Genomic DNA, 23,575 nt, shown 5'->3' with positions numbered 1-23,575 from the left:
AGACACAGCATCAGGTTCTAATCTTGGCTCTGCCACTTCCTTGCAGGGTGAACTTGGAAAGATCTCTTCGCTTTCCATTCCAATGGTCTTTGCTCACCTTTTCTTGCCAAACCACATCTTAAGTTGCTGTTCAGTCTGTGGACTGGCGGCTTAGTCAGATGCCCAGTTGGGCCAAGCCTGTGACAGGATCACATGAAGCAAAAACCAGCTTTCTGGGGCCGTGACTTCAACAAGGGCTGGGATATTAATTATGGTTGTGATAAACACTTGACCTAGTAAATGTTTAGTTAAAAGTTGCCAAATGGGGGTGCCTGGGTGGCTTAGTGGGTTGAGCTTCTGCCTTCCGCTCAGGTCATGATCTCAGGGTCCTGGGATCGAGCCCCGAGCCCCGCATGGGGCTCTCTGCTCAGCGGGGAGCCTAGCCTACTTCCTCCTGTCTCTCTGCCTACTTGTGATCTCTCTCTGTCAAATAAATAAATAAAATCTTAAAAAAAAAAAAAAGGTTGCCAAATGTTTGGTGAATAAACAAATACCTTATTTTTAAGACTCGGCTTGTGTCTTGGTCTTAGTGATGTCTTCCTTACTTTTCCTTCCATCCCGATAGTAGGCCATCCTTTAGGCCATCATTGGACCTTGTAACTATTATAATGTTAACACACTGTATGAATGTCTGTTGAGTTTTCTCTCCCATGTAACTCCTGAGGGCAGGAATTATAACTTACTCATTTCTGTACTCCCAGGACCCAGCAATACGTAGTCATAAAAACTTTAGTAAAGAGACTCCATAAATGGGCATGAAAGAGATTCAATGAGAGAATAGTCGATAGTTCCTTTGGGCTCCAGCATTCTATGAGCCTATGAAATAGGCTGCTGTATTACAAACCATAAATGAAGCTAATTGACACAGAGCAGACCCATTAATCAAAATATAATGATAACAGTGGCTTCAATTTATTGAGTCCTTAGTACATGCAAAGCAGTGTGCTAAGACATTGTATGAATCACCCCCATTTAATATCTACAAAATAACTCCAGGTACTAATTATGATCCCAATCTGACAGATGAGAACAGTGCAAATCTAAAAGATTAAATAAATCCCCAACCAGCGAGTGGCAGAAAGCCACAGTTCAAAGTCAGGGCTATTTGACACCAAAGCCCATACTCGTAACTCCTTAAAGAGGGGGAGGAATGAAAAGTAAGGTGATGTTGATAATTTATCATAGTTCTGTCTATTCTAATGCTTCACAAAAGATACTTCGTATTTAAAGGAACAAAGACTGTTCACAGCAGTTACAGAGCAACTAGTTCAGCCCCATCATTTTATAGCAAAAGAATCTGCAGCCCAAAGAAAACTATCCAGCCAGGCTCAGGTTTAGCTAGTAGAACAGCTTGCCTAGAACCCAAGTATCATGGCGGAGCTCCTCCTGTTGCTGTAACTGGAGGGCTCTGTCACTTCACTCGGGGGTCTGCTCATATGCCATCTGCACAGGGCTTTTCCTGACCACATATCTGAAATAGCCTTCTTATTTATTTATTTATTTTATTTGAGAGTTCACAAGTAGGCAGAGAGAGAAGAGGAAGCAGGCTCCCCTCAGAGCAGAGAGCCCGATGCAGGGCTCGATCCCAGGACCCTGAGATCATGACCTGAGCCAAAGGCAGAGGCCTTAACCCACTGAGCCACCCAGGTGCCCCAAGGGTAAGACTTTTATTGCTGTCTCTCTGGAGCCTATACCAGTGTCTGACGTATAAGGTACTCAATACAATTCATTTGAATTAATGGTTAAACATTCCAGAGCATCAGTTGCAATGTAATTTTAATGCACTTGAACTTTTCCTTGGCCTTCAAAGCAGAAGGCTTTATTTTTGCCTTTATTTTCCCATATTTCTGGTCTAATATTTAGTGTATTACGTACATCTGTCTTCTCTCCGGATTTTCAGTTCACATCAGAGAGGGACCTGGTCTTAGTCATCCATGCATCCCAAAGCCTAGCACAGGACCTGGCATGAACAGTTGTTGAAAAATGCTTGGGGAGGCCAGTGTGGAGAGTGCTAAGAGTGATGGTCAAAGGCACTTTTGCTTAGTGATTTATTCTTAAGGCTCCATCAGCATGTGGAATGGAAGACCCCTCCCACTCTGATGCCTTGAGCAGCCAAGGCATTATACTCCTTCACTGCCTGCTCTGTCTGGAGGACCCGCACATCAATGCCTTGTTTCTCGAGGTACTCCACAGTTGATGGCGGCACCTGGGAAGAGGGGAAAAGATGAGTAAGTCAGGGGAAACGTGCTCCTGGGTTTCCTTTCCTGCCATGAGGCAAGGGTTCTCTACAAAATTGGACAATGACAACAGTCACTATTTGATCACCCAGCATGTCGCCATCCAAAATTTGACAGGGAGCCCCAAGGATTCAACAAGGCTTCTAACAAGTTGACAGAAGCGTCATGCAATCACAAAGCTTAGGTGAAATGGAAATGGGAAATAATGGATTTTGGAGTCAGACAGTTTTGGATTTAAATCTTAGTAGTGGGACCTTGGGTAAGTGAATTCAATTCTCTGACCCTTTGTTTCCATGTCTGTAAATGGGGATAATAATACCTAGCTCACAGGGCTAGTATGAAAACGAATTCAGCTAAGGCATGGAAAATGTCAGTATGTTGAATGTCTGGGTCAGTCCAACCTGAGTCTAAAGTCTAACTTTGCCCTGTAGGCCGGCTATCTAAAGTTTCTCAACCCCAGTTTCCTCCTCTATAAAATGGGGATAAAAATACACACAGGGTGGTGTGAGGATGGAGTTTACTCACAGTGTGTGGATGCTACAGCTCAATTATCTCCTTAGAAAGGCCTTTCCTGACTGCTCCATTTAGAGCAGTCCCGCTTAAGTCACCATTGTCTTCACAGCATTTGTTACGATCTGAAATTTGTCTACTCTTCTATTTTCCAAGAGGTCCATGAACCTTGTTTATCTCATGTATCTTGTCTCCAGTGCCTAGAAGAGTGTCTGACCCACAGAAGGCACTGAATAAATGTTTGTCAATTAATTTATATAAAAGATTCCCAATAGTGGCAGCTATTATTGGATTTTTTTTTTTTTTTTACCTCTGGCTTGTGCTGAGTATTATTTTAAATAGATTTTAATTAGATTCTACCTCCTCAGAAAGAGCCCTGAAATATCTTTTAAATGCCCTATATTTTTCTGTGTTTGAACAATTTTATAATAACAACAGCCTTATAGAAAGGAATTATTTTAACGGAAAAAATAGGTTAAAAATATATATAAATAAAGAGCACCTTTATCAGTAGGGAAGTAGATTTTAGGACATTTATATAAAGGAGAGAATGAGGTAGATCTCTGTATACTTATGGGAAGGGCTGCCCACATGTACAGTGTGATCCTATTTACGTAAAAATGCTTAAAAGTGTATACATGTGTATCTGCATGCATAAGAGTATATATCTGCAGCTGCACGGAGCAACAAACACCAAATTTGGAGATGGGAGTAGGATCTTTCACTTTTCCACTTCAACATTTCTACATCAACAGTTTTGCAATAAGTATGTATTATTTCTGTAAATACAATAAAAATAAGTATTTTTTCCGAAAGGGGAAAAATGCATAACCTGATTGTGTTCAAGGATAAAAAAGAAAGGATAAAAAGTACTATGAAAATTTGAAGTACTAAAAAAAAATGTGAAGTATTGTGAAAATCTAAAGAACCAAATATTGATAGCTATAGAGCTTGAGAATTCCAGGTGAAGAAGTTCTGAAAAATAGTTGAAACAGAGGCTCCTGGGTGGCTCAGTTGGATAAGCGACTGCTATCGGCTCAGGTCATGATCCTGGAATCCTGGGATAGAGTCCCAAATTGGGCTCCCTGTTTGGCAGGGAGTCTGCTTCTCCCTCTAACCCTCCCTCTTCTCATGCTCTCTCTCTCTCTCTCACATTCTCTTTCTCAAATAACATCTAAAAAAAAAATATAAAAAAAAATAGTTGAAACAACACAGGCCTAGGGTTGGACAGGGACTAGAGACTCCAGCCCTGATGAGGAAGAGTACTAGCTAGCTAGCATCCCTTATTTTATCCTGGGCCATCCACTGGCTCAGCAAAATGAGGGTGCATGATATATTGCAAAGAGCTCCCAAGAAGGACAGAGTAGTAAGATAAAGGTCCAAGAGGTCACCAACTGTCCTCAGGAATGCTGTGCTCACCAATACCTACCTTTAAGGCCTCGCTCATTCCTCGGCCAATCACAAGGGTCTGCACACCCTTCTTGACAACTTCCTCCACATCTGCAGGCTGCACACCAGGAGAATGCTGCATGTGGAAAGAGAAAGTATACCAGCTACCTGTTCTTTTAACATTGCTTTGCAGTTGGCATTCTTGGGGGATTCACTCATTCACCTATTAATTCACTGAGAAAATGTTTACTGAGGTTTATTTTGTGCCAAGCATCATTCAGGGCCCTGGGAATAATAGAAGATTCAATGCCTTAAGGAATGCTAAGTCTAGTGAAAAATATAGGAGACTAAAAAGAAATGTCAATAGTTTTACAAGTGCTACAAGGACATTAGTTCAGGGTGTTGTGAGAACACAGAGAACGAGCACCTCATTCAGACCTGGAGAGTCGGGACAAATGGTCAGGGAAGCATCCCAGAGAAGGTAAGCTGAGATGCAAGCTGAGGCCTAAAGGACAAATGGGAATTAGCCAGGTTAAAGGAAATCAGTGGAATAAAGCATTCCAAGCACAGGGACTAGCATGAACAAAGGCTCAGAGGGAAGAAAAGCCCGGAGATTGAAAGGTAGTTCAGTATAGCTGGAGAGACAGGTGAGAGAGTGGAAAGAGAGAGGGTGGGAGTAGAAAGCACTTCACACCAAGCCAAAATTTGGAGCTTTGGAGAGATTTCATAAGAATCAACCTTTTTCTGAGCTCCTTTCCCACTTAACTCCAAAAAACAACTGTTGCTTTAAAACCTGTCACTTCACAAAGTCTTGCCAGATTTTCCCAGGGATATTAAAGATAAGCTGTTTAATAACATTAATCCAACATTAAAGGATGGTGACATCCGAGTTGCTTCCACTGCAGCAAACGGTAAAGTGGGAGTTTAGTAAATACCAGCCCAACCTCTGGGCTTCGCCTATTACGTATCTGTACAGGGATGACATTCTGAGTACTGAAGCTCGAAGACCAAAGCCCTCCTTCCCTGATTTGTCTATATCCTTTCGTTCAGTCAAGAGGTATTTACTGTACACTTGCTCTCTACCAGGCTGTATACTCAATACTGGAAGTACTGAGATAAGCCAAATAGTCCCGAGTTTTAGTGAGGTACGATGAGTGATTGCGTGGAAATAGTTACAACAGGATGAGATAAAGTAGAGTCAAAGGTTTCAGAAGAGCGAGTGCGTAAATATGAGTGAGAAGTTGTCATGTATGACATGCTATTTTAATTGGGTCTTTAAGTATGAGCAAAAAGAACTATGGTCATGGAAGGGGTACATTCTAAGCACAGTTAGACATGGTATAAAGAAAGAACTAAAAATGTCATGAAGACAACAAATGTCCAAAGAAAGAAGAGTTTTTCAGTTTTGAAAGATGACAGAGGAGACAGGAATGAAATTTATATATTTATAAAGGTAAAAGGAAAGTAAATGAGTCTTTTCATTAAATCCTGAAATATCTTAACATGTTTATAGTTACAGTGTTCCTAATACATGTGTAGAAATTGTTCCATGTGATCTCTACAATGATCCTATAAAGTAGCACAAAAACATCCACTCTCATTTTATAGGTAAGGAAACTAAAATTCACAAAAAATATACACATTGGCCAGGATACACAACTGTTAAGCGGTGGAGCTGGGATTTGAACTGAAACATGTTTAACTTTCAGCTTAATGAACTTCATTAGAATACTATAATCCAGGGACCCCTGGGTGGCTCAGTGGATTAAGCCGCTGCCTTCGGCTCAGGTCATGATCTCAGGGTCCGATCGAGCCCCGCATCGGGCTCTCTGCTCCGCAGGGAGCCTGCTTCCTCCTCTCTCTCTGCCTGCCTCTCTGCCTACTTGTGATCTCTCTCTCTGTCAAATAAATAAAATCTTAAAAAAAAAAAAGTGATTAGACAGATGTGTTAAAAAAAAAAAAAAAAAGAATACTATAATCCAGGGAGCATCATTTTTGACTCGAAAGAAATAAACCTACTGACCACATAGAGTTGTGCTTAGCCCAGTGCCTGGCCCATTGTATGTAGAATAATCGTTAGTTCAACTGTGAACCTGAATCTTCCCTAGAACAATCTTACTGTCTGTCATCTCTCACGCACACATAAACTAAAAAAAAAAAAAAAAAAAAAAAGGATACAGAATGGAATATTTGAAAAATAGTTGATTAACCCTCAAAAAGGAAGGAATGAAAAACATGAGGTCAAACAGAAAGCAAACAGCAAGGTGAAACTCTTAAACAGAGTTATACCAATAATAACATTGGACTAAAAAGTTTCAGGCAAAGACTGTCTAGATTAAAAAGCAAGACCCAACTAAACACTACTTACAAGGTAGGCACTTTAAAGACATGGGTTGAAAATGAATGGATAAAGAAGATGTGGTATATATATACAATGGAATACTATGCAGCCATCAAAAGAAATGAAATCTTGCCATTTGTGACGATGTGGATGGAACTAGAGGGTATTATGCTTAGCAAAATAAGTCAATCAGAGAAAGACAACTATCATATGATCTCCCTGATATGAGGAAGTGGAGATGCAACATGGTGGGGGGGTTTGAGGGGTCGGAAAAGAATAAATGAAACAAGATGGGATCAGGAGGGAGACAAACCATAAGAGACTCTTACTGTCACAAAACAAACTGAGGGTGGTGGAGGGAGGGGAGAGGGAAAGGGTGGTGGGGTTATGGACATCGGGGAAGGTATGTGCTATGGTGAGTGCTGTGAAGTGTGTAAACCTGGCAATTCACAGACCTGTACCCCTGGGGCTAATAATACATTATATGTTTATTAAAAAAATAAAAAATAATAAAATAAAATGAAAAAAAAAAAGACATGGGTTGAAAGTAAGACGATGAAAAAAGATAAAACACAAACACTAATAAGAAAGATGGTGTGTGGGTATATATATAGTTTGTTTTTTTAAGAGAGACTGGCGGGTGGGACAGAGGGAGAGGGAGAATCTTTAGCGGGCTCCACACCCAGTGCAAAGCCCGTTGTGGGCTCAACCTCATGGCCGCAAGATCACGACCTGAGCTGAAATTGAGAATTGGATGCCCAACTAACTGGACCACCTAAGAGCCCTTGGTATGGTTATGTTAATATCAGATTAAGTAGACCTTAAGACAGTAAGTATCACTACAGATAAAGAGTGTCATATGATGCTTAAAGGGCCAATTCATGAACAAAAATATAACAACTCCAAATCTGTATACTGTTAGTAAAAGACCTACAAAATATAAAGACAAAAATAACAGAACTAAGGGGAGAAATAGACACCACCACCATAGCTGGAAATCTTAACAACTCTCTTTCAGTAATTGATAGAACAAATAGACAAAAAAATCCTTAAGGAAATAGAAGATTTGAACAGCACTATCAATTTGTCCTAATAGATATTTCTGGGTTACTACACCCAACAACTGCAGAACACATATATTTTCATGAATACATGGAACATTCACTACGACAGACTAAAAGTTAGGCCATAATTTAAATCTCAGTAAATTTCAAAGAAATGAAATAATACAGAATATGTTACCTGACAAAATAGATTTAATTGTTTACAATAAGGTATTTAGAAAAGCCACAAAATAACTGGAAATTGAACAAAGTATTTTTAACCAAAGGACAAAAGAAAAAATATATCAAAATTTGTGGAATACAACCAAATATACTTAGAGGGATATTTATCACTTTAAATATTTATAGAAAAAAAATGGCCTAAAATCAATGGTCTAAACTCCACTTTAAAAAGATAGAAAAGGGGGCACCTGGGTGGCTCAGTGGGTTAAAGCCTCTGCCTTCAGCTCAGGTCTTGATCCCAGGGTTCTGGGATTGAGCCCTGAATCCGGCTCTCTGCTCGGCAGGGAGCCTGCTCCCCCCCACCCCCCACCACCACTCTGCCTGCCTCTCTTGCCTACTTGTGATCTCTGTCTGTCAAATAAATAAATAAAATCTTAAAAAAAAAAAGGTAGAAAAAGAGTGGCTGAATGGTTCAGTTGTTAAGCATCTGTCTTCAGCTCAGGTCATGATCCCAGGCTCCTGGGAGTAAGCCCTTCCTCAGGCTGCCTGCTCAGCTGGAAGCCTCCTCCCTCTCCCACTCCCCCTGCTTGTATTCCCTCGCTCGCTGAGTCTCTCTCTGTCACATAAATAAATAAGATATTTTAAAAATAGGGGCACCTGGGTGGCTCAGTTGGTTAAGCAATTGCCTTCAGCTCAGGTCATGATCCTGGAGTCCCGGGATCAAGTCCCACATCAGGCCCTCTGCTCATCAGGGAGCCAGCTTCTCCCTCTGCCCCTCGCCCCTTTCATGCTCTCTCTCTCCCTCTCTCATAAATAAAATCTTAAAAAAAAAAAAAATTTTAAATAATAAAAAATAAAAAGCTTGAAAAAGAAAAGCAAATCATATCCAAAATAAGTAGAAGACAGGAAATAATGGATATATGTGTACAGATTAATGAAATGGGAACTAATTGAGAAAATCAACAAGGTCAAAACTTGATTTTTTGTTGTTGTTTTAAAGATTTTATTTATTTGACAGACAGTGAGAGAGGGAAAACAAGCAGAGGAAGTACAAGAGAGAAATAGGCTTCCTGCTGAGCAGGGAGCTGGATGAGGAGCCTGGTCCCAGGACACTGGGATCATGACCTGAGCCGAAGGCAGACACTTAACGACTGGGCCACCAGGTGCCCCAAAACTTGATTCTTTGAAAAGATGAATAGAATTGATAAAATCTTTGAAAGACTGATCAGGAAAAAAAGAGAAGACATAAATCATAAATATCAAGAACTAAGGGGACATCACTACAGAGCCTATAGATATTAGAATAAGAAAAAAATACTGGGAACAGCTTTACACTAATAAGCATGACAGATGAAATGGACAAATTCCTTGAGGAACATAATTTATAAAAAATACATAAGAAATAGAAAATCTGAGTGTCCTATAACTGTTAGAAATTTAATTTATAATTTTTTTAAAAAGATCTATTTACTTGAGAAAGAGAGTGTGCATGAGCAGGGGGAGGGGTAGGAGGAGGGGTAGAGAGAATCCTCAAGCGGACTCCTGCTAAGCGGGGACTGGATGCCCAGGGCTCCATCCCAGGACCCTGGGATCATGACCAGAGTAGAAATCAAGAGTTGGCCACTTAACTGCCACCAAGGCACCCCCAATTTATAACTTAAAACCTTTCTAGGTTTTAAAGAAAAAATTCTAGACACATATGACTTCTTTGGTGAATTTTCTTTTAAATATTTAATGAAAATCCTCAAGAAAACATTAACAAATCCAAGGTTGGTTCAACATTGAAAAATCAACGTAGTTCACCATAAAGAAGAAAAAAGCATGTAAATTATCTCAACTGATGCATAAAAAGCATTTAACCAAGTTAATGTATTTATGATCTAAAAAAATTCAGCATGGGCATCTCAGTTGGTTAAGCATCTGTCTTGGGCTCAGGTCATGATCCCAGGGTCCTGGGATCAAGCCTTGCTTCGGGCCCCATGCTCAGCAGAGAGCCTGCTTCTTCCTCTCCCTCTGCTGCTCCTCCTGGTTATGCTCCTTCACTCTCTCTGCCTCTCTTTCAAATAAAATCTTAAAAAACAAAAACAAAAAACCTCAGCAAATGAAACTAGAAGGGAACCTTCTTTAGATAAAAGATATCTAAGAAAAATCTACCGTTAAACATAAAATACAGTTTCCCCCAAATACTGATATAATGGGCATTAGCTAGACATTTATTTCCTTATTTTCTCTTGGATCTGTCTATTCCTCTCCATCACCACTGCCACTACCCTGGTTTATGCTGCCATTACTTCTTGTTTGGACTATTGCAGTAACTTTCTAATTGGTCCCCATAAAACCACTGTAGCTTTCCAATTATGCATTCTTCAAACTGTAGCCAGAGCAATTTTTTCAAAACACAAATCCATTCATGTAACCCGTCCTTAAGAGCATTCCGTGACTTCTCAATGCAGTTAACGATAAATGCCAAACTCCTTATCATGGTCTCTAAGTTCCCAGATTCCTCTGCAGTCTCACTGCATACCACATTCTTCCTGTTCTCTGTCATGCATGGGCCTTCTATCAGTTCTTCAACTATAACATGTTTTCTCTCACCATTGTTAAGATAAAACAAAAATCTGCAGATTGGGAGAAGATATTTGCACATCACATATCCAACAAAGGACTTTATCCAGAATATATAAAGAACTCTCAAAACACAATACAAAAACAATCCAATTTTTAAAAAATAGGTGAAGTAGGGGACTTGGGTGGCTCAGTTGGTTAAGTGGCAACCTTCAGCTCAGGTCATGGTCCCAGGGTCCCGGAATCAAGCCCCATATCGGGTTCCCTGCTCAGCAGAGAGCCTCCTGGTCCCTCTCCCTCTGCCTGCTGCTCTGCCTACTTGTGCTCTCTCTCTGTCAAATATATAAAAACCTTTATAAAAATTTTTAAAAAATAGGTGAAGTATTTGAACACACACTTTGCCAAAGAAGATACATGGATGGTTATGAAGAACATGAAAAGGCACTCAATATCATAAATCACCATGGACACATATTAAAACCGTAATGAGCTATCAAATGCTAGTGAAGATATGAATTAGATCTATCCTACATAGCCAGTGGAAGTGTAAAGTATAAAGCTAACTCTGGAAAACAGCTGAACATTTTCTCAAACAGACATTTATCATAGACACACAAATCCCCCCAAAAAACATTTATCACCTGACTCAGCACATTCACACAAAAATATGTACATGAATGTGCACAGCAGCTTTTTTGGAGAAAGGAGAGATTAAGTTTTTTATTTCCTAGACTTTGAAGTCGCCTTTTCCACTGTATACTTTGCCCCTGTTTTATTGAGATATAAATGATGTACAGCATCATGTAAGTTTAAGGTATGCAGCATAAAAAACTAACTTAACCTACTACTATAACAAGTTTAGTTAATATCCATCATCTCATATAGATACAAAAAAAAAAGGGAAAAAAGACTTTTTTTCCTTGTGATGAAACTCGAGACTTACTCTCCTGACAACTTCCACATATATCATACAGCAGCGTTAGCTACAGCCATTCAAAGCAGTCTTATTTGCAGAAGTCCCATGGAAACAACCCAAATCTTCACCAACTGGTGAATGGATAAACAGATTGTGTCATAACCCAACAGTGGAATACTACTCAGCAATAAAAAAGAACCAAATTATTGATACAACAACAGGAGAGAATCTAAAATGTATTATACTATGTGAAAAAAGCAAGTCTCAAAAGACTACATACTGTATGATCTCAATATGACAAGTAAATATAACGTGTGTATTATCAGGTCAATTGGCAAAATATTAATAATGTCTGTATATTAAATTGTATCAACACTTATTTCCTGATTTTGATCACTATATTGTGATTACGTAGGAGAATGTCCTTGTTTTTTGAGAACTTCATACAAATATATAGGGTAAAAGAGTATAAGACCTATAATAGTTCAGAAAAAATATCTATTGATAGAATGATAAAAAAATATGATAATATGTTAACATTTGGATCTGGGTAAAAATGAGAGCTCTTTTCACTATTCTTATAACTTTTCTGTAAGTCTGAAATTATTTCAAAATAAATAATTTTTTTAAAGTATATAGTATAGGCAGGATATAGATTAGCCAGAAGAGACCACATACAGGCACAAATACATACTCCCGCTGCCTCATTTGGTTGGCCAAGGAAACAAAACTTAAAAGAGCCAGGTGGCTACACCAGGCATGAGCAAATGCAGCATATCTTTACTGGCTTTCTCCATGGCTCTTGATTCCTTATGGAGTGTGCAAGTGCTGCCAACATTTTTCACCCAATCAGTGAATGTTCCAGAGCTGAGAACAAAAAGCCAGTCTCTCTCACTAATACACTTTTATATTCAGACTTAACGTCATTAGCATCTTCCTAAGGAACTGACACTTAACACTGTATGAGCCTACGTTTACAGGACTATCAAAGAGTGTTCTAAATTGGAACACCCGCATGTCAAAGAGTGAACCAAACTGATCAGCAGTTAGGGGTATGTTTCTCCTTTTGGAAGAGGATGGAGAGCTAGTGCCCACGTGGCTCTGAACAGTACCTCTGGCTCCAGCTTTACTGTTCTCCATGAAGATGAGAGGAGAATGGGGGAGGACAGATCCTTTTTCTGGAAAGTTATTTCAATTCATAAATGTTTAAAAGGCAAAGTAAAGGGGGTGTTTTTTCACGTGATTACAACGACTGGTTCTTAAAGCAATATGAGAGGATTAGATTAGATGCCTTTTTAGTTCAGTGGGTCTGTGATCAATCCTAGAACCACCCTGAGCTGCAGTTATGCTATACAGAACTTAAAATATTTTTCTGGGGCTATGACCAAGGTAAATATTTAATAGAATTACAAATCAGGATTGGAAAGCTTCACATTCCTTAAGTAAATGCACTTAACTGAAATATCAAAAGATTGCTTCATCTAACAGAGAATTGCATCTTCTTTGAGGAGCGTCATGATCGCCAGACAATAAGAGCTCACATTCTAGTATAAGGAAACAAGACACTGTTCAAAATCAAGCGAAAGGTCAGAAAGAGTGCAAAACCATAATCCCTGGGAGATTCAGAGACTGAAGACAGCCGCACCCATCAGAGACGCTAGATCAATGGAACTCAAGTGACAAATCTGGCTGCTACGTGCTAGACTGCAGGCCCACGGTGTCACATACAGAGCAGTGAGAGAGAAGTCTGCAACAGCCTGTGGATCCAGGCACTGGCGGGTGATTACTCATAGCCTCGTGCAGAGGCCTGTGATTGGAGCATCAGGCTGTTATTGAGGTGTCCTCCACCTGTCACCAGCTCCTCCTCCGCTTCTTCCAATCCCTTGGGGCAAACCACTAAGGCTCTCTTCCCTGCGTGTCTGGTTCTGTTCCTCTTCTTTAAGAGGCTTTCTGTCACACCACGTGAGGTCGTAAAAGCTTACTGTTTTTTCTCGAGGGAAGACTATTAATTGTGGGAAAATGTCCAGCTAATAATAACGTTCATTATACCAGCTAAACAACAAAGTGGCATCTTAGATGGCTGGGACATCTCCTCCTATTTTATGTTAAATTTGAAGAGAAAACATTCCTGAATTACACTTTCAAGGAAGGATTTCCTTCTGTCGAACAAGCGGTTAGTGGCAATGCTGTTATCTGGCTGTGTTGCTGATAAAAGCAGATTCTGTGAGTGAAGGTTAAAGGATCTCTGGTATCTGTCCCCCGTGGACACTGCCTGACTCACATTCTCATTATCGTTTGCCTGAATTAAGAGCCTCCTAAACGATCTTCCTGTCTCTGCCAGTGTAGAGGCATATTTGCATTTTGTGTTTTCTTTTCGGTTCTGGTGACAGAGGCCACACTGGCAATCTGGGAAAGCCTACGGCCCCCTTCTCAAAAAAATTTTAAAATGCACAGGATCAAATATATAGAACTGCAAAGACAACAGATTTTATACAACTAAAATGACTGAAATATTAAAAACAGATATGTGATCTAGTAATATGCCTCTTTATTAGTTTAGAAGAGTGGAAATATTTTCCAAAAACTCGTTAGCAGACTTGCCCTCACATCTCCTAGTGGCAAGAGACAGATTGCAAGTTGTTCTTTCAAAATCCATTCTGCCTCTACTCTGGCTCATATGGCCCCCCAGCTAGAGACTCTATTTTCTGTTCTCCCTTGCAATTAGCTATGGCAATGTGATATGCTATCACCAATATAAACTTCAGTGGAATATGAGCAGAAGAATGTATGTATGTATCTGGACGTGTATTTGCTTTCTTTTTTTTTAATACAGAACAGATAAACCACAAGCTAATAAAAATAGTCACTGACCTATTGGAATGAAGTAGGTATAGGATAGAAGAGACAGGAAAAGGAGTAAGGCTTTCCTTACTTTTTTTTACAATTTACTTGCTAAATTGTTTTGACTTCTGAATCATATACATATTTTATATATTTAAAAAAATTAAATCAACAAAGACAGGAAGTAGGGAGACACTTAAGACAGCATGCCAACAGAATCAAATGACCTCAATTATATCAAACTGATGATACAACAAAAAGAAAAGATAAATGAAGTTAACTTTTTAAGTGTTCTGACTGTACGCCTAAATGGGATGTGTTCCAAGTACGAAAACACCTATAAAGATCTTGAATTTTGCAGCACCTCGGTGACTCAGTGGGTTAAAGCCTCTGCCTTCCGCTTGGGTCATGATCCCAGGGTCCTGGCATCGAGCCCCACATTGGGCTCTCTTCTCCGCGGAGAGCCTATTTCCCTTCCTCTCTCTCTGCCTGCCTCTCTGCCTACTTGTGATCTCTGTCAAATAAATAAATAAAATCTTTAAAAAAAAAGATAAAGATCTTGCATTTTATTTTGTGATCTTGATGTTGGTAGTGGTATTGGTGTAGTGATCTCAAAACTGTTTTGTGTGGATAGTAGAACACACCAAGTAAGTAATTACATTGGTAGATTTTGGAACTCGGGTTCTCTGTGGGAGAAGAAAGGCACAGATATGGAATGAGGGAATAAAAGAATCTTGAGGTGCTGGATTAAACTGGAGGTATCATTATGAACTCGTTTTTACACACACACACACACACACACGGCTCTGTAAACTTAAAGGGTATAGATGGAGTGATGTCTCAGTAACAATGGGCACACCTAATATCCAGCTCTTCATTTCTAGATGCCATTCTTCACTAAAAGGAACCGGGGCTCCTTGGAGAAATGGCTGAATCCAGGGATAATATCTTACTATCCCAGAAAACAAGGCAGTGGTAAAAAACTGATGGGAACATATCAAAAGAACACTGGCGTGAGGCACCTGAGTGGCTCAGGTGGTTGAGCGTCTGCCTTCAGCTCGGGTCATGATCCCAGGGTTCTGGGATCGAGACATGCATCAGGCTCCCTGCTCAGCAGGGAGTCTGCTTCTCCCTCTCCCTCTCCCTCCACTTGTGTTCTCTCACTCTCTGTGTCAAATAAATAAATAAAGTCTTAAAAAATAAAAAAAGAAGAGCACTGGCCAAGTGTGGGACAATTTTAACCTCAAAAATATTACTAATCTCAGTGGATTAAAACATTATCTCATTCTGCTTAAGTGGATGTAACAAATGGTCACAAACTGAGTAGCTTATAAACAATAGGAATTTATTTCTCACAGTTCTGGAGGCTAGAAATCCATGACCATGGATTGAGTTTTGGTGAAGTCCTTCCTCCTGGTTCAGAGCCAGTGCCTTTTCTGTTCTCATGTGGTGGAAGGGATCTTTCTGCAGCCTCTTTTCTAAGGCACTAAACCCATTCATGAGGGCTATACCTTCATGACTTAAGCACTCGAAGTCCCCACCTTCTGAAACCATCATCTTTAGGTATTAGGACTTCAACAAATGGATTTTGGGAAGGCACATACATTCAGAACATAGCATACATTAAATTTTCAAAGATAGTATGAGCCCATAGTAATACTAAAAATGGTGGAAGTGGCCAAAGGAAAGCTCTTCCTTACGTAAGAATCCAGCTAATGAATGTGAAGGATGACAGGAACATCATCATTTTGTAACCATTAATTTAATAAAGTCAGGCAAGGATCAGTGGTCAATGCTAAAACCACTGGCTGAAAAGGTTGCTGGGGAACAAGATATTATAAAGTTTCAAATTATTACTCTATGTAGTAACTGATTACAAATGGAAAAATGTACCTTTACCATCTAACCCACATGATCAAACATAACTTCATCAGTAACTGGGCAAACTGACTTTACATTGCCCCCAGATATGATACACTGAAGACACGACGACCTGGGAAGCATTCATGCCAAAAATGATTAACTTGCATCTAATCATGGAAAAATATCGGACAAATCTAAATTGCAGACTGTTCTACAAAACAACTGGCCTAGACACTTCAAAAACACCCATGTGAGGGGCGCCTGGGTGGCTCAGTGGGTTAAGCCGCTGCCTTCAGCTCAGGTCATGATCTCGGGGTCCTGGGATCCAGTCCCGCATCGGGTTCTCTGCTCAGCAGGGAGCCTGCTTCCCTCTCTCTCTCTCTCTGCCTGCCTCTCTGTCTACTTGTGATCTCTCTCTCTGTCAAATAAAAAAAAAATAAAAAATTAAAAAAAAAAATACCCATGTGATAAAAGAGGAAAAAATGGGGAGCAACTCATTTTGATTAACAAACTAAAGAAACATGACAACAGCAACAATAACGAAAAAGTAACATCACAACAAAATGCAATGTGTAACCCTTGACTGTATCTTGAATTGAAGAGGAAAGTTATAAAACATATTATTTTGGGGGCACCTGAGTGGTTCAGTGGGTTAGGCCTCTGCCTTTGGCTCAGATCACAATCTCCGGCTCCTGGGATCGAGCCCCGCGTCGGGCTCTCTGCTTGGCGCGGAGCCTGCTTCCCGCCTCTCTGCCTGCATGTGATCTCTCTCTCTGTGTCAAATAAATAAATAAAATATTTTTAAAAAAAAACAACATATTAGGGGCGCCTGGGTGGCTCAGTGGGTTAAAGCCTCTGCCTTTGGCTCACGTCATGGTCCCAGGGTCCTAGGATTGAGCCCCGCATCGGGCTTTCTGCTCAGCAGGAAGCCTGCTTCCTCCTCCTCTCTCTCTGCCTGCCTCTCTGCCTACTTGTGATCTCTCTGTCAGATAAATAAATAGAATCTTTAAAAAATATATTATTTTATTGGAACAATTACTATAATTTGACTATGGAGTTGATGTTACATAATATTTTATCAATGCTGAGTTCCTTGAGTATAATTTTATGATTTTGTCTGGCAGAAGGCTTTGTTTTAGTAGATACATGCTGCAGTGTTTAGGGTTCATATAAGTATCAAGTGTCACAATGTAACTTACTTTCAAATGATTCAGCAAAAATGTCATTGAAAAAGGGAGAGGGAGTGGGGGCGCCTGGGTGGCTCAGTGGGTTAAAGCCTCTGCCTTCGGCTCAGGTCATGATCCCAGGGTTCTGGGATCGAGCCCCGCATCGGGCTCTCTGCTCTGCGGACAGCCTGCTTCCTCCTCTCTCTCTGCCTGCCTCTCTGCCTACTTGTGATTTCTCTCTGTCAAATAAATAAATAAAATCTTTAAAAAAAAAAAAAAAGGGAGAGGGAGTGGGTAGTGTGTATGCCAGATAAAGACAAAGTAAATCTGGCAGAATGTTAACAATTGGTGAGTGCAGGCTGATGGTGTACAAGTGCTTATTTTTTTATGCAGGTTTGAAAATTTTCAAAATTTAAAAAAAAGAGAAGAGGTTCAACCTAGAAGCAGCTATGTATAGGCCTTCTGTTGTCAACAAGGTTTACAAGGTGAATGGGAAAACAAAAGCAAAAGCAAACAAATTCAAGTGCTGAAAGGGTTAGGAATAGCTCAGCTCAGCTGTCTTTCCTTAGGTAGCATTACCCTGAGCACCAGACCCTCTCGCGTCGTCAATTCTACAATTTTCTGAGAACTATGTTCTACTTTATATCTATTGCCTGAATTATATATAAAACCACAAAACGAACAAAAGTTATAAAGGACATTTTGGGACTTCAGGGAAATTTGAAGATAGACTATATACTAGATAATGTTATTGTACTGAAGATAATCTTATTTATGATAATGATATTGTAGTTATGTAGGAGAATGTTCAAGTTCTTGGGAAAGAAATGCTGAAATATGATTTCTAACATTTACGCTCAAATGATTCAGGGGTGGGGAAAGTGTGTGTGTGTTTAGAGAAGAAAATAAAGTAATTATTATACTTGAGATTATTAGATTAAGGGTATAGGGGAGGGATACCTGGGTAGCTCAGAAAGCATCTGCCTCCAGCTTGGGCTGTGCTGGGATCGAGTCCTGAATCAGGCTCCCAGCTTGGCAGGGAGGCTGTTTCTCCCTCTGCCCCTACCCCTGCTTATGCTTGCTCTCTATTTCTCTCTCTTTCTGACAAATAAATAAATAAGATCTTTTTAAAAAAGGGGTGTAGCAGAATTTACTGTGCTATTCATATAAGCATTGTGTAGGTCATACGGTTTTCAAAATTAGAAGTTGGAGTAAAGTTTCCACATTTCCTTCAGTTGCCCTTGGGTAATTGGTTTGGCTTTCTCCCCCCACCCCCTTTTAATTTATTTATTTATTGGAGAGAAAGGGAGGAAGGGGCAGAGGGGGAGGGAGAGAGACAAGTGGACTCCACACTGAGTGTGGAGCCTGACCTGAGGCTCAAACTCAGAACCCTGAGATCATGACTTGAGCTGAAACCAAGAGTGGGATGCATAACAAACTGAGCCATCCAGGCACCCCAGTTTGGCTTTAATTTTAAACTTGTTATATTTTCCTTCTTGACTCCTTTCACCCTAACAAAAGAATATATACATGTATGACCCATGTATGTTTACACATAGAAAAGTCTTCTCCTATAAGACAATTATTACTTCAGGATAGAGATGAGCAAAGACAGTATGAGATAGTAGAAAAGTATGGGCTTTAGAGTAGGACTCGGGTTCAAATCCTAGTTCCAAAAATGATTAGTTGTGTGATCCTGGAAAAGCTGTCTTTGACTACATACATAATAGTTGTTTAATGACTGGTAGAGTTTTGGGAGGAGGTAGTAATATTTAGTATTATTTAATAATAGTATTTAGTATTATTATTTTAAGGACACTAGTTGAAGACAATACATTTTCTTGATATTTCCATTATGTAATCATGATAAAATCTGCCATATATATTTTTTTTAATATTTTTTTATTTTAAAGAGAGAGAGAGAGCACAAGTGGGAAGGGCAGGGAGAGGAAGAAAGAATCTCATGCAGACTCTGCACTAAGCCTGGAGCTCGAAGTAGGGCTCAATTCCACAACCCTAAGATCACGACCCCAGCCCAAACCAAGAGCTGGACACTCAACTGACCATACCACCTAGACAAATCTTCCCCTTTTAAACTAATTAAAAAGGAATCACAATGTGGGGGACTTGGATGGCTCACTTGATTAAACACCCAACTCTTGGTTTTGGCTCAGGTGGTGATCTCAGGGATGGGGGCTTGAGCCCCACGCAGGGCTCCTTGCTCAGCACTGAGTCTGCTTGTTCTCCCTTCCACTCTTCCTCCCCACATGCCCCTCTTCCCTTTCCTTCCCTCTGCTTGAGCTCTCTCTCTCTCTCAAATAAAATAAATAAACTCTTAAAAAAAAAAGGAATTACAATGTCATTCCTCAGAGGGAATGTTGCAAAGAATAAAAAAGAAATGTTTAATAATATCTATAGTGACAAATGCAGCAAACATTTATTGAGATCCCACTCTGTAGGCACTGTGCTAAAATGCATAACTCTTGCCATTAGGGAGTTCACCACTTAATGAGGGAAACAGATAAATACTCACTAAAATACAGGTGGAGGCACCTGGGTGGCTCAGTGGGTTAAGCCTCTGCCTTTGGCTCAAGTCAAGATCTCAGGGTCCTAAGATCGAGCCCTGCATCTGGCTTCGCAGGGAGCCTGCTTCTCCTCCCACCCCCCTCTCTGCCTGCCTCTATGCCTACTTGTGATCTCTGTCAAATAAATAAATAAAATCTTTAAAAAAATAAATAAAATACAGGTGGACTATACAAAGTGCTATAGTAGAGGCACAAATTATTACAGAAATAACGAGAGCAGCTTGTCCTCACAAGGATTATCAGGAAGTGCTTCATAGGGGAGACAATACAAAGGCTAAGGATTGAAGGACATGTAAGATTTCATCAGGTATAAAGGGAAGCAGGTAATTTCAAGTAAATGAAATGGTTTTAGCAAAAGTACAAAGGAATGAAAGATCATGGTAAGGGAGTAAGTATTTGGTATGGAATGACTAGGTCTTCAGGTGTGTTATAAAATCTAGGAGATGTGGATTAAAAGGAAATTTTGGAAGTGTATCACTATAAGAAATGAAGTATCTACTATGTAACAGGCACTGTGGTAGAAGCTTTACGAAGATGAACATATTTAGTATTCAAAGCAACTCCTGAAGTATATTATTTTCCAGGTCCCACCCCCAAGAGATTCTGATTGAGTAGGCTGGGAGAATGAGGGAGATAAAGAACATGCATTTTAAACAAGCACTCTAGGTGATTGTGATGCAAGAGACTCATGAATGACACTGAGAAATACTGACTGAGAGAAAAGAATGAATTTGCATGAAAGCAAGTCGCATACATTTAAAAAATTTATTCTTCCCAACCCATGCCATACTCTTACATCAACCTATGACAAACAGACATTACTATTCTCCTTTTATAGACAATTAAACTGAGGCACAGAAAGGCTAAATAACTTGTTTAAGGTTACCCAGCTAAAATGTGACAGTTCCGGGACTTACGAACCTAAATGTCTACGGCATATCTCTATCTAGAAGCCCTAATATAAATTCAGGTTCAACATTCACCATTTTCTCTACTCAGCCTTTGCTCTAAACACAAACACATTTATTCCTGCTCTGATATACCCAATCTCAATGAACAGCACCACCATGTACCCAGTTATCCATGCTAGAATTCTCCCTCGCCTGCTAAATCCAACAAATTGCCTTATCCTGTCAATTTCACCTTCTTGATAGTTTTCAACAGTCTCATTTCCACCCACACTACTACTGACTTAACAATAACAGCTCCATTTATTGCCTACATCCCATCTAGCACAGTACTTTAATCCTTAGATCAGCCCTGTGAAGTAGGCTGTCTCCATTATGTCAATGAGGACTCTATGGCCTTTGAGTCCATGTCCCTCTGCCTCTATCTAGGTGAGCTTTAGATCAACACCTCGGTTTTTCCTCTATCTCTCCCAGCTCTTATCCCAACTAGAACCTCTAGTCTTCTAGACTGCCTCCTCTTGCTTATCCTACTGACAAATAAAACTATTTTTTTTAAGATTTTATTTATTATTTGACAGAAAGAGAGGGAACACAAGAAGGGGGAAGGGAAGAGGGAGAAGCAGGCTTCCCGAGGAGCAGGAAACCTGATACAGGGCTCTATCCCAGGACCCTGGAATCATGACCTGAGCTGAGGCAGATGCCCAATGACTGAGCTATCCAGGCACCCTGACAAATAAAACGTTCAAAATCAAGATCAAAATTAAATTTATGGCAACCCTTTCCTATCTTCCTATTATCATCAATGGTACCTCCTCAGTTTTATAGGGTTTTTTAGTTTTACAGTTTTTTGTAGTTTCAGTTTTATAGTTTTAAAGCTTAAAGTTTATAAGAGGAATCATGATATAGTAGGAAGGAATGGGAAATAAAGTTAGAATGTGACCTGGGTTTGCTATTTGATTTCACATTTTTTCAGCTCTCTGTCTATGCAAGTTATATAACTTCTCTGTCCTTAATTTTCCTTAAATAAAGGATGAGGTTAATAGTAATATTAATTAATACAGTTCTATTTGGGAAAAGCACACTATATAGTGTTAAATCCATTTCTGAGGAGGAAATAAAATCTCTTCAGTGTGGCACACTCATAAATTAGTACACCAATATATCTTATAGCCATAATCTGGATAAGCTTTGTCAGACCTATCAGTCTCCTGCATAAATACCTCAATTGACTATGACTTGTCCACTGAATAAGGTATAAACTCAACACTGCAGACATCAGTGAACTATCCTACTGCCTACGTCTTACACTCTGGCTTTACTCTATAAAATAACCCAGTGGAGTCATTTGGTTCAAAAGCCTTATGTTTTCTTATTCCTCAGCCTTGTCTAATTCTGCCCCTTCTATATCTCAATCCTTTAACCAATCCAGTATATTCCTTTAAGATCAAGGTTAGTAGCTAACAAGCAACTAGATGCCTGGACCAAAATGATGAGAGCATCTGGTTCAAAACCAAGGCATGAACAGAGAGCATGTGCTTCTGTGGAGCCCAGTTATGTAGGTATGACTGTTTACTATGCAGATTTATGTAGCTGTGATTGTTTATATGTGATATACTACTAACTTGAGAAAAGTTTCTTTAAACAAAATGCCTACAAATGCTGGATAAAAATAAATATCCCTTGAAATGCTTAGCTGAGCTTGCAAAGGAAAGGGAAATTCCCAGAGGCCAAAGTGAAGAGACAGTTGAAAATCAGAATGATCAACTGATATTGAAGTAACAGCACTTGCCATTCTTACAGTCTTTTTTTTTTTTAATGAGAAATTTTATCATTGGAAGTGTATGTCCCATAGAATGTGATACTCTAGAAGTATAAAATCATTTTGTTTACAAATTATATACATTTGGAGTTATAGTAAACTATTCATATGCTAAGGTTTTCAATATTCAACTATTTTTTCATTTATGTACAGAGGTTTATTTCAGGGGTACAGGTCTGTGATTCATCAGTCTTTTTTTTTTTTTTTAAAGATTTTATTTATTTAACAGACAGAGATCACAAGTAGGCAGAGAGGCAGGCAGAGAGAGAGGAGGAAGCAGGCTCTCTGCCAAGCAGAAAGCCTGATGCGGGGCTCAATCCCAGGACCCTGGGATCATGACCTGAGCCGAAGGCAGAGGCTTTAACCCACTGAGCCACCCAGGCGCCCCTGTGATTCATCAGTCTTACACAAAACCCAGTTCTCAACACAACACATACCCTCCCCAATGTTCGTCACCCAGCCACCCCAACCCTCCACCTCCCCCTCCACTCCAGCAACCCTCAGTTTGTTTCCCAACTCTCTACCCTATGATCCTCTCTGCCTTGTTTCTTAAATTCTGCATATCAGGGAGATCATATGATAATTGTCTTTCTCCAACTGACTTATTTCACTCAGCATGATACCCTCTAGTTCCATCTACATTGTTGCAAATGGCAAGATTTCATATTTTTTTGGTGGTTGTGTAATATTCCATTATATATAGATACATACACACACACACACACACTCACACACTGGAATATCATATATATATATATATACACACCACATCCTTTACTCATTCATCTCTTGATGGACATCTGGACTCTTTCCATAGTTTGGGTATTGTGGACATCACTGCTATAAACATGGGGGTGCAGGAGCCCCTTAGGATCACGACATTTGTATCTTTGGGGGTAAATACCTAGTAGTGCAATTGCTGGGTTAAAGGGTAGCTCTATTTTCAACTTTTTAAGGAAACTCCATAGTGTTTTCCGAGTGGCCACACCAGCTTGCATTCCCACTAACAGTTTAGGAAGGTTCCCCTTTCTCCTTATCCTTGCCAACATCTGTCGTTTTCTGACTTGTTAATTTAAGAGACACTCTGAGACTAGGAGGTAAGCCTTAAGCAAGGCGGGACATTGGAAATGGGACACCCCTCCCAAATGTGCAGAGTGCCCTTCTTAAACC

The 23,575-nt window shown here is 39.8% G+C and overlaps 1 protein-coding gene across 1 annotated transcript in view; it reads right to left on the bottom strand.

Annotated features, from left to right (window-relative positions):
* Positions 1–927: 927 nt before the first annotated feature.
* The window catches only part of AAMDC (adipogenesis associated Mth938 domain containing), a 40,302-nt gene continuing 17,654 nt past the window's right edge, over positions 928–23,575 (bottom strand). The window contains exons 3-4 of the mRNA XM_046015030.1: positions 4,216–4,311; positions 928–2,245 (exon numbers count right to left, since the gene is read on the bottom strand). Coding sequence (XP_045870986.1) covers positions 2,105–2,245; positions 4,216–4,311 — 237 coding nt within the window. The 3' untranslated portion in view covers positions 928–2,104. The remainder of the gene's footprint in view (positions 2,246–4,215; positions 4,312–23,575) is intronic.

The sequence above is a fragment of the Meles meles genome, chromosome 8, assembly GCF_922984935.1.
Source record: "Meles meles chromosome 8, mMelMel3.1 paternal haplotype, whole genome shotgun sequence".
Classification (NCBI taxonomy): Eukaryota; Metazoa; Chordata; class Mammalia; order Carnivora; family Mustelidae; genus Meles; species Meles meles.
The sequence above is the reverse complement of the archived record's forward strand: the minus strand, read 5'-3'. Positions and strand labels throughout refer to the sequence as shown.